The 12,295-nt window shown below is 35.2% G+C and overlaps 1 protein-coding gene across 2 annotated transcripts in view; it reads left to right on the forward strand.

Moving 5' to 3' along the window:
- Positions 1 to 12,295, forward strand: part of LOC141395016 (hexosaminidase D-like) — a 362,818-nt gene that overhangs the window by 5,392 nt on the left and 345,131 nt on the right. Inside the window, exon 1 of one of the 2 annotated variants that reach the window (XM_073970343.1) lies at positions 8,205 to 8,222. The exons of the other annotated variant lie outside the window; for it this stretch is intronic. Coding sequence (XP_073826444.1) covers positions 8,220 to 8,222 — 3 coding nt within the window. The 5' untranslated portion in view covers positions 8,205 to 8,219. Of the gene's footprint in view, positions 1 to 8,204; positions 8,223 to 12,295 lie in introns of those variants that run through there. 2 annotated transcript variants of the gene reach the window in all.

Genomic DNA, 12,295 nt, shown 5'->3' on the forward strand with positions numbered 1-12,295 from the left:
AGTATACGAAAAGTACTTAATGGTACTCAATTTGTTGGATGTAGAGACTGTGCTGGAATCTGTATATTTTGGAGTTAGGGTGAGTATTGCTATTCAACGTTTGTCTCGCTGTTAATGTGTAAGGGTGAGATACGGCTGATCTTTTTGAAAATCGAATTAAAAAGAGACGAACAGTACTAAAATAAAAATTGATAAAAATTCGCCATTTTCATATTATATATTGTTTATTTGTTGTTATATCCTTTTCGCATACGAAGTAGCGGGTACTTTGCTAGTTTACTATAATTTTGTTCTCAGAGGTCAAAAAAATGTATTTACTGAAAAGTTAAAAATAAAATATAATTAAAAAAAATTAAGTTTCAGTGTTTTATTTAGAAATGCACTTAAAACTAGGAAATAATTTGTCGCTTAGCCTCAATAAATATATTCTTTCCCAGCAAAATGTTCGATGCCAAAGATGCTATTCAAGAATGGGTGCAAGTGAATGGAATGTCATTTTTTCAGCATCTTCACTCATTCTTTTTACAAGAGCGTGACCCCCAAAAGATGCAATTCATTTTCAGATCCTAAGATGGAATGGCATCTTCAACAATTCTTTGGCATGGCATCTATACCAATCCTTTGGCATGCCATCTTAACCAATTCCCAAGAATAGCATTTTCACTAATCTTTGGCATGTAATTTTCACCAACCCTTTGGCATGCAATTTTCACGTCTTGTTCGGAAAATGGAAAATGCTGTATTGAAAAATGATTTTCATTTTTTTTATTTTATTAATTCAAAGGAAATTATGAAATAACTATAATTTATTTATCTTCGTAAAATTGACAACTTTAATTGCAGTTTGCTCTCGTTGTTGTAACAGTAGTTAATATGTTTGTATTCTCATTTTTCTGCTTAATCTGACTCTGGTTCTATCAGTCGTAAGAATGTGGCTATTTCGCTATTTATATGGTTTGTAACCACAAAGCTGCAAACTTAAATTTCTTAGCAGGATTGGTAGGGCACTTGAAAAGGAGCAGTGTGTCGTGGGGGCCTGTGCTGTATGCTGGGCAGATGTTTTCCACGGTGTCATCAGTACTTGCCCTATAGGAATTTTGACGGCTGCACCATCCCGAGCGTATTGACCCAAAACTACTCTGGTTTGTCCTGACAGCTGGCGCTTCTCAGCAGCGATAGATGGTGGATGTTCTCCAAGGACCGCATTCACACGATAACTGTTTACTGCATCTGCGACTGCATTCGTGTGAATGCTACTTAAACCTGGTTGAAAGGCTTGTTGATCTAGAGGTTCTCTCTTGTAACGTTTGACTTCTCTTTCTAGATTATGAGCACGGCTTGCTCTGAGTGAGTCCTCTCCTAATATGGAGATGGAGATGGCCTTCAGCGCAGTTGTTGTGCTGCTTACGGATCCTATGCTATTGATCGGCAACTGGAAAGTTATTTCTGATGCTGGAAGAACTATAGCCACAAGGGTCCTTGCTACGGGCGACAAAAGCGAAATCGGTTTGTAAGATTCACCTTTGCTGGCATCCTTTTCGGGCTTCAGTAGCTGGCCTATTTTCCAGACTTCGGGAACGATGTGTTTGAGCGACAGGTTGTAAATTTAAGTGAGAAACTTGACTTCCCGCCGTCCCAGCTGTTGCAGTCTAAACACCGCCGCTGCACGCAACAGAGTTTACTTCCTCTGCAACAGGTGTTGATTCATCTTACAAAAGGATTTTACTTCCCATCAGTGCAGTGCAGATTTCGACATTGACTTCAACTGCAGATTACTATTTCGTGAATTTTATTTTACAACGTTTTGGTAATGTTTGTTGTTTTGTAGGGATCTACAAATGGACTTGTTGAGCAGGGTTCTCTAGAGCAGGCAAGGAAACTTTTATAATTGGTCTGTTCCTTTACTTTTAAAAATGGTAATTGTTGCAAAAATGGTAAAAGTGGTGAACTGCTCTCATATAAATTGTATGCTTTTAAAAGTAAGGAAACACTTTGCGGGTAAAAACTGGTAACCTCAGGCACGTATAGGAACACGACTAATACCAAAGAGTGCAGTCCGACTCTACTTTTAGCTCAATGATTGGGACTTCCTAGCATAATAAATCTTACATTGCTTTAAATTTACATATTTAGATACATAAAAGAATATATCACCAATATTTTTGAAAATTTAACATAGCTGAAGCCAAGGTTTACCCTTTTAGAAAACGCGACTCGTGATTGTATATTATACAAATTAAATACTTTTGGATAAAATGAAATGTTTTTGGACGTGGCAAAAAATATTGGCCTTAAAAGATAATTTGCGAGGAAGCTGTGGCTATATTTATGTTAAAAAAATGGTGAAAATGGGTTGAAGCCACCATGTCTTTTTTTGTTATCTCTCTATTTGTGAGTAAACCACACTTGTCTCGAGTTTCCTGTCAAAGTAAAAGAAGAAGCAAACTAAATAAGAATCATCTCACTAATCTATTACTTTTCAAAATTTCGTCTGCTTCTACCAGTAAATGATGCTGACATTTTGAAGCCAGATTTACAGTGTTTTTTGAAATTTTCTTCTAATTTCATTCCGCAAACAGGTTTTTATAAAAATATATATAGGATTGTAGTACTTGCGATTCTGAGTTATTTGATAGGAATATTGTGAATGTAATCTGCACAGCTTCATAGAAATCTGCATCCAAATGCGAAAATTTTGTGCGAACATTTTTCTAAAAATCATATTTTTCGGGCCTAATTTTAACAATTGTTATTCGATTTCTTCGTACCTGATTGCACATTTTAGTTTTTTACGTTCCTGATCCAATAAATCATTCCCCGTGAAAATCCATCTGCTAAAACGCGAGTTACAAGAAATTCCAAAGTAGAAAAATCGTCTAAAATTGTTTTTGGAAATATCGCGTATTTTATCGCGTTTTCTGCGGTTCGTTTCCACTGCAATGAAACAACTAGTACAGCATCTTCGTTTTAGCGGCATTAGAGATTTGAAAACTTCACTTATAAGGGAGCTACATTCATTTTATCTCAAAAAATAGTATGTGATGCTACATCCACGGTTTTTGATTGATCGCCCTGAAATAGATATATATCGATATAGATTTTCATGGTGAACACTGAAATCGGATGCGGACAAAAATTGTATGCACTTTGCGCAAATTAGATATATTTTATAGGTTTTTTAATGCTAGGATGCAGCCGATGCTACATCTTAGCCTCCAATGTAAATTTCGAAAAATATATATAAATTAAAAGATATAGTCTTGTTGTACATGAAAATCACATGCGGACAAAATGATTTTAATAATTACGCGATTTACACGTATTTTAAAATGCATATAAATTAAAATGGGTTATTTGACCTCTGTTTCCATTTCAGAAGCTTTGAGATATATCCTTTTACCTTCCCTAATGGGAAAGCTTTAATACGAATGTCAATAAAGTAAAATCTGTCTATTTTACTGGGAGATTTAAGCAAAACGAAGTAAATATTCCTATAGATTTTTCCAATATTTTCTACTACATAATGCATGTAAAAAATATTTTTTCAAACAAAAAAATATTTTTTCTTACCAAAATATGTGCTTATTTTGGCTGTAACATCACAACTATAACACCAATCTGTAGGATTGTAGTCTCATTTGATTCGCCGTGAAGTTTAGATCCACAACATTATGTAATTTTATGACCACTAAATTGGCCTTAGTTTTTAAAAAAGTTGACTTTTATTCAATAATTTATCAATTTTATGTACATTCCGCGAATTCTGCGCAACATTTTGCAGGTATTATGCAATCTACTCGCTGAAGTCACTTCGAGAGAACTTTTTTGTAACAATGGTGGTCATTAAAATAATTAGCGTTTTTATAATATTTTCTTTCTTAAAAAGCGAAATAAAAGCGCCATAACTTTTGTCCGCAACAACCAAAAATTGGCTCGCGACCAGATTCGTACTGGCAATTTTTTTCTTAACTTACAAATCAAAAATCGTTGATGTAGCGCTAAAAAAAATTATCCTTTTTTTCTGAAATGGAATATGAAATAATTGACAATATTCCTGATATACATGTGTAAAAATAAAAACACAAAATTCATCTCTATTGGATCGATGGGATGGGTTAAAATGCTAAGGAAAATATCGGATCTATCACGACTTCCTTTGAATTGGTTCAAATGTTGATGAAACGATCGGATCTTTCACGACTTCCTTCGAATGGGTTCAAATGCTGATGAAAAGATCGGATCTTTCACGACATCATTTGAACCAATGCAAAAGATCCAGTGAAATCATGGCATCTCATGGAACCACTTCCATAAAATTTTGCTGGGTTCTCATGATGGAATCTCTCAAATAAAACGCTTAAATTAATTTAAATTATAAATGGTGGCAAAATTAAACGGCAAGCGTTTTATTTGTGAGATTCCATCATGAGAAAGAATATATTTATTGAGGCTAAGCGACAAATTACTACCTAGTTTTAAGTGCATTTCTAAATAAAACACTGAAACTTATTTTTTTAATTATATTTTACTTATACCCTCAACCTTTAGCCTAAACAGGGTATATTCACTTTGATGCGATCAAAAGTGGGCCACATCGACATAGTAGGATTAGACCCCAAGTATATTTGGACGAAATCTGTTTGGCTAGCTGGTGCGCACGATAACTATCGAACAGATCATCCGATTCGTTCCAAAATTTTCGTCCAAACTTAGCTTAAGTTCCAAGATGGGCAATATCGGCAAACCCCTTCGGGTACCTTCCACAAAAGTCCAAACTTTGTCTGTAAATGGTGTGAACGAGTAAACAATTTGGTCCAAACTTTGCATATCGTATTATTCCTTCCAGATATAAATCGGGTCTGAATATGGACTATATTGGTCCACGCCTTCGGGTACCACATAAAATTCGAAAAAGGAGGTTTACTGATAGGTCCAAACTTTGCTCATCCTAATAATGGGGAATATGGGGTATATGGGCCCCGTCCTTCGGGTACCTTCCACACAAAATTTTGGGACTCGTCTCGAATCTATTTGAAAATGTATTCCAAACTTGCTTTAACGTATACATATATGTCGGTATATGTCAATGATGTGGTAGACCCCCGGCTCATATTACGGTACCTACAGATTCCACGTATTTAAAAAAACTCATGATACAAAATCTCTATATAGCTTATATATGGCATAATTATTGTGTTTGCTTCTTTTTTGGTCAGAGGCTGAGGGTATTTCTCCGTCAGCACATGTGACTGATACCTTCTTACTTGTTATTTTTGTCTGACACAATCGCGATTTTTGAATCATTTGTAGAAGACTGGCGTATTTCGTTCCGTTATTCTGCAAGTCGCGCAGCAGTCCGAGCTGAGATCCAATCGTGATAGGAACGGTTTTTTTTTTTTGAGTAGACAGTGATGATTGGTTCTGGCAGTGGAACAATTAGGTCCACTGTTTTTGATACCTGTTTCACCAAAAATGTTGAAGTTCTTAGTCATATTCACAATCTGCAGAATGATAAACGTACACGTTCTGATATTAAACTAAAAATCTTAAAAAAGACAACAAAAAACGTTCTTAAGAAATCCTTCAGATTTGTGTTTTTCACATGCTTGGACAGAACTTAACTTTTATGGGCAAAAAACGCGACAAATAGAAGATATATTAATATATAGAATTCATCTAGAATTCTAGCCATTATTCGCACCAACACACGCACACACCAAAACATCCATTCATCTAACCATCCATCCAGCAACACCATAAGATTGAAGACATACTTCACACAACATGCTATGACGTCGCTCATAACAACCCAGTAGCTATCCGCAGACAACTTGGCATGTAACAAAGCTTTTTCGTTTTTACTGCTGCTGTTGTTCTTCTTGTCCTCCAATGTCACTGCATTGCAGAGAACACACCACCATAACAATGGTTCGATTGTGTTACGCAGAACATCAACAGAGTTTATATGGAATTGCTTCATCAAACAGAGAAATCCCTGAACAAGTGTGTTGTTGGTTGCCCCCTCTTAAACCATTATTGAATAGTGAAAGTGAAAGCTTGAATGTTGTTGGATGGCAAGGAAGTTGTATCGAACTTGTTGTGTGGGGTTGTATTGGTTGGAGGAGACAGGTAAACATAGTAGATAATAAAGATAATAGATAATAAACATAATAGATAATAAAGATAATAGATAATAAAGAAAAATAGTTATTGGGTCCAGGTAAATACCTTTTACTAATCCATGTCTGTTGTGTCCTTGGGCCAACCAAAAAATCTCTAAAAAATCCACGTCTGTTGTGCTTTTTGGGTCCACCACAAAATATTTGAAAAAATCCACGTCTGTTGTGCTGCTTGGGTCCACCACAACATCATTGAAAAATTCCACGTCGGTTGCGCTTCTTAGGTCCACCAGAAATCTTTAAAAAATCCACGTCTGCTGCGCTTCTTGGGTCCACCAAAATAATCTTTAAAAAATCAAGATTTGTTGTCTATCTTGGTTTCAATTAAAATCTCTAATAAAAGCCACGTGTATGTCCTTCTTGGTTGCAGCTAAAAATGTTTGAAAAATCACGTTTATTGTCCTTCTTGGGTCCACAGAAATTTTTTACAAAATCCACGTTTATTGTCCTCCTTGGGCCCACCAAAAAATCTCAAAAAAAATCCACGTGTGTGGTTCTTCTTGGGTCCATAGAGAAATCTTAAAAAATCTACGTTTATGGTTCTTCTTGGGTCCACAAAAAATCTTCAAAAATCCTTTTTTATTGTCCTTCTTGGGTCCACTAAAAAATCTTTAAAAAATCCCCGTTTATTCTCCTACTTAAGTCCACCAAAAAGTCATTAAAAATCCACGTTTATTGTCCTTAGATCCACCAAAAATCTTTAAAAAACCCCGTTTAGAGTTCTTATTGGCTCCACGAAAAAAAAAATGAAAAAAAATCCACGTCTATTGTGCTTCTTGTGTCCACCAACAAATCTGTAAAAAATCCTCTTCTGTTGTGCTTCTTGGGTCCACACAAAATCTTTATAAAATACACTTTTATTGTTCTTTTTAGGTCCACCAAAAAGTCATTACAACTACACGTTTATTGTATCTCCTAGGTCCATCAAAAAGTCATAAACGATCCACATTTATTGTCCTTCTTATGTCCACCAAAAAGTCATTAAAAATTGAACGTTTATTGTCCTTCTTGGGTCCACCAAAAAATCTTTAAAAAAACCCCCTTGTGTTGCCCACTGTTTCCTTTACTCAATCCGGCATGTATGAGTTGCATGGCCAACATCCTTGACAAGGAGTTGTTGCCAGCAAACCGTCCCCTCCCTCACCTGATAGTGCAAACATCAACGAACGATGGAACATCATTCTGGTCACAACGACTCACATTTCAGTTCAGTTGTTAGTTATTTTCTGTCCGTGGAAGCTGTGAGTATCGTGGTACGTGTCGTATCTTCCGCTGCTCGTCATTCGGTGCGTTCGGTAAACAAATCCAAAATAAAAAATAAGATGCTCTACTAGGAATGGAGTGCAAAAATAATATTTTGTGATTTAATTTTGTTGTTGAGAAAACGAGGCAGGATTTGTTTGGTTATCCTCAGTAGTGACGGCGGGAAATAAATCTACTACTCCCGAGTTGCAAGTTGACTGGAGTTAAAGGTCTGCTGTTGAAAGAAGAAGAACCAAATGTGAGTTTGTGAATTTATGTGTGTATGTGTCCGTCTCTGTTTACTACGTCTACGTCCTTAGCATTTAAGTGTGTGTTAAATTCGTTTGGTTCCCAGGCGTTTCTGGGCAGTGGGACAACTATTAATGCTTTGTGCGTGTGTGTACAACAACAACAACCACTCAATGGCCAAGTTAAGATCTGTTCGTTCGTTTGTAACCCCATGTTAGTGGAATAAATAATTACTTATTGTTGTTGTTGGTGACCTTGTTGCCTTGTGAATAATTAAAAAAATTGCGCGCAATTTCTTTTGTGATATTTGTCGGTGGTACACCTAGAAATTCGTTAATAACCCAAATACAACGCTACCAGCATCCGCAACTAACGTGTTAATCAGCATCAGGGTTTCATCTTTGTCGTCGTCGGAAAGTTAAGAATCCAAGTAGCTGTTTTGGTGAAATTACCACCATCATCATCACCGTCACCATTACTTGCCGTCGTTTTGTCGTCAGTTGCTGCCACTGCTGCTGCTGCTGTTAAGTCGTGGGAAACAAACATTTAATGGTAATTAAGAACCTCTCTCTGTCAACAAAAAATCAGAGAATGGCATTTTGGCCACCACAGCCATAACTAGAGAACAATAAAAAGTTTTTCCTTTTTTGCCTTTTTCTCTTTAAGTTTTGTTGTTGTTGATTATAATTGTTCTTCTAGGGGAAAATAAAAAATACAACTTTGCTAAACTGCCTAGAATTGTTTTAAAATGATTTTCACCACAAAAGGGAGTGGAAAAAGATCAAAGGAAAAGGAACTCAAAACTAAAACGGTTTTTTGTTTTGGCCAACATAAAGGTCATATTGAGGTCTTGGCATTGTTTTTCGGTAGATTGGGCGGATTAATAATAAAATATGGGCTGGACATATGTGGGAGGATTTTTTATTTGTAAAACAAAATTGTTGGTCTGTTAAAGAATCATTGTTATTTCAACCTTGGAAAATTGGTAATTGGCCATTGGGAGTTAGAACTACTTGGCGTAGATGATGAGAAGATAAAAATCCTTAAAAAATCCATGTTTTAAAGCCTCTTTAGGTCCAGCTAAAAAATCTTTAAAAATCCACGTTTATTATCCTTCGTTAGTATAGCTAAAATCTTTAAAAAATCCACGCTAAGTGTGCTTCTTTGGTCCAGCTAAAATTCTCTAAAAAATCCACGTTTTGTGTCCTTCTTGGTGGCGGCTAAAAAAAACACGTTTTGTGGCCTTTTTGGTTGCAGCTAAAAATCTATAAAAAAAATCCGCGTTTTGTGGCCTTCTTGGTTGCAGCTAAAAATGTTTAAAAAATCCACGTTTTGTGACCTTCTTGTTTGCAGCTAAAGATCTTTAAAAAATCCACGTTATGTGGCCTTCTTGGTTGCAGCTACAAATCTTTAAAAATCCACGTTTAGTTGAATTTTTGGTCGCAGCTGAAAATCTTTAAAAAATTCACGTTTTATGTCCTTCTTGATTGCTGCTTAAAATCTTTAAAAAAATCCACGTTTAGTGGTATTTTTGGTCGCAGATAAAAATATTTAAAAAATCCACGTTTTAAGGCCTTCTTGATTGCAGCTAAAAATCGTTAAGAAATCCATGTTTTGTGGCCTTCTTCGTTGCAGCTAAAAATCTTTAAAAAATCCTTGTTTTGTGGCCTTCTTGGTTGCAGCTAAAAATCCACGCTTATTAACCTCTTTAAGACCAGTTAAAAGCTATAAAAAATAGCCTCTTTTGGTCCAGCTAAAAAAACTTAAAAAACATAATTTTTCGTAGCCCTCTTGGTTGCTGCTAAAAATCTTTCAAAAATCCACGTTTTGTGGCATTCTTGGTTGCAGCTAATACTCTTTAAAAAATTCACGTTTTAAGGCCTTCTTGTTTGCAGCTAAAAATCTTTAAAAAATCCTTGTTTTGTGGTCTTCTTGGTTGTAGCTAAAAGTCTTTAAAAAATCCACGTTTTGTGGCCTTCTTGGTTGCAGCTAAAAATTCACGTTTTGTGACCTTTTTTTGCAGCTAAAAAAATTTAAAAAATCCACGTTTTAAGGCCTTCTTGATTGCAGCTATAATCTTTAAAAAATCCACGTTTTGTGACCTTTTTGGTTGCAGCTTTTAAAAATATTCACGTTTTATGGCCTTCTTGATTGCAGCTCAAAATCTTTAAAAAATCAACGCTTTTTGGCCTTTTTGGTTGCAGTTAAAAATATTTAACAAATCCACGTTTAGAGGCCTTCTTGGCTGCAGCTACAAATTTTTAAAAAATCCACGTTTTGTGGCCTTCTTGGTTGCAGCTAAAAATCTTTAAAAAATCCACGTTTTGTGGTCTTTTTGGTTGCAGCTAAAAAGTCTTTAAGAAATCAACGTGTTGTGCCTTTTTTAAGTCCAGCTATAAATGATAGAAAAATCCACATTATTGCATTCTTTAGGTCCACATAAAAATCTCTAAACAATCCACATTTATTGTCCCCTTTAGGCTCAAATAGAAATCTTTAAAAAATCCACATTTATTGCCCTCTTTAGGTACAGCTAAAATCTTGAAGAAATTCACGTTTATTGTCATCTTTAGGTGCAGCTAAAAAATCTTTAAAAAATCCCGTTTTTTGTCCTTCTTTAAAAAATCCAAGTTCTGCGGCTTTCTTGATAATGTAGCCTCAAATGGCCATAGTTACGTACACATTATGCCAATATTTATACGCACTATGACCTATAAATTTTTTTTATATTAGAGAAACTTTGCTCCGTTTCAATTTTTGGCTATGCTGCTCATTCTTTTTTCTACTATGCAGGTAGTTCCCAGCAAAAATTCGGATCCGGTAGTCATTACGTAACCCATTACAAAGTAATGTAAACAAGCTTATTTTCCCATTACAAGTAATCTGAAAAGTAATGGGATACTTCTTAAAAAAATTACAAGGCAAACCTACTTACTTTGCTCCTCACTAAGTAATGAGGACAGTGGCACAGTGAGTGTGTGTCCGACTATAAATCCCAGGGTTGTGTGTTCAACGCTCACTGTCGGTACGCGAGTTTTTTTTTAATTAAAAAATAACAGTTCGTGGGGCACATGTGCACTGCACATTTAAGTTCTTAAGCAACCCTTAACGTTCGTGTGCGTGGCATAGTATGTAGTGTCTTTGGCTAGAAATCAGAGGGTTCGTGTGTTCAACTCGCACAGCGACCGAAATAAAATAAAGTAAAATAAAAGTACGAAGTGTAATGAAATTAAAAAAAAAATCTCTACATCAACTTTTTTTAAAATAGAATTTTTTTCAACTTACTTTTCAACTTCTAGTGGCCACAGAATAACTAGTTATTCTAGTGGTCATAAAATAACTACAAACTGAGTGCGACATGCCCTTGTAAAAATAATGGGGAAGAAAGGGGGTTTGCGAGTAGTTACGGATGCCAAAAATCCCTTACAAAACCCATGATTTTGGGAGGACTTTTTCTGCTGGGTTGTCCAATTCAAGGCCTGGAAGTTAATCAATTTTCCATATTTTTGTATTATTTTCTTCATTTTACAGTTTGTTTTATTTATATTTTTAATTAAAAATAATATACCGAAAAAAATAACAAGGAAACGGAAATTAAAAATACAGAGACTTACAAACAGACAGACAGACAAACGCTGCCAACCAGCCAGTCATACACAGAAAGTGACAGAACGAAACTAATTACAAACACAAACAGAAACTCATTTCCACATGAAGAGTCACTAACTACTCAGAAACGGAGGAAAAGATCTCAGTAGAAATGTGAAAGAGAAAAAGGAGCGGAGCTGGTGGTAACCACAAACCAAAAAAGTTAATTGAAGTTATTTGGAAAATTTTGCAGAACATTTCCGTGATTACTTTGAAGATATGAGGGGAAACAAAAAAAGAACACAATTACATAAATTGTAATTAAATTAATTGTAAATTAAAAAATTGTAAGAATACAAATAAATTAATTGTAATTTAAAAAACATCAATCATCATCGGAATAATAAGCGTGGATTTTACAAAATATTTTTTCAACCATTACAAGAGCACTCAGCTTCATTTAACTAAAGGTAAGTTGAAAATTAGAAGAAATTCTATGCATAAGAAACAATAGCTATAGAGAGTATAAGTGTTGTCGTTACGTATTCGCAACATTATACAAGTCAGATATTAGAAGTGATATTGTAAATATATTCTTAACTTGTCCACTTATTCAGCAGCGGAAAGCCTCATCACTTAACTTCCTCGAATTCCTTGTTTGGTTCATAGAAATCGTCTTTAAGCTACAACAACTACAAGTAGCATTTGCACGGCTCGCAATGTAAACACGTAACAAATGTAAACAACAATAAGCTTAGAACAAAAAACTAAATAAAAGAGAAGAGAAAACAAACACACATACACTTACAATTTCAAGGTATTTCCAATGTCCGTTGCTTGTTGTTATTCTCCTGTTTACACCAGGCATGTTGCCAATCAGTCAGACAGACAGGATGGCATCTGCTCAACAATATTATAATTCCCTTCGTTATGTCCTTTTTCGCTTCCATGCTTGTTGTTCGTTATTTTATTATCTCATTTTAATTATATTACTTTAAACATTTATCATACCTTTTTCTGATGTTGCTACTTTTGCT

The sequence above is a fragment of the Musca autumnalis genome, unplaced genomic scaffold (assembly GCF_047663935.1).
Source record: "Musca autumnalis isolate F117 unplaced genomic scaffold, ASM4766393v1 scaffold_1, whole genome shotgun sequence".
NCBI lineage: Eukaryota > Metazoa > Arthropoda > Insecta > Diptera > Muscidae > Musca > Musca autumnalis.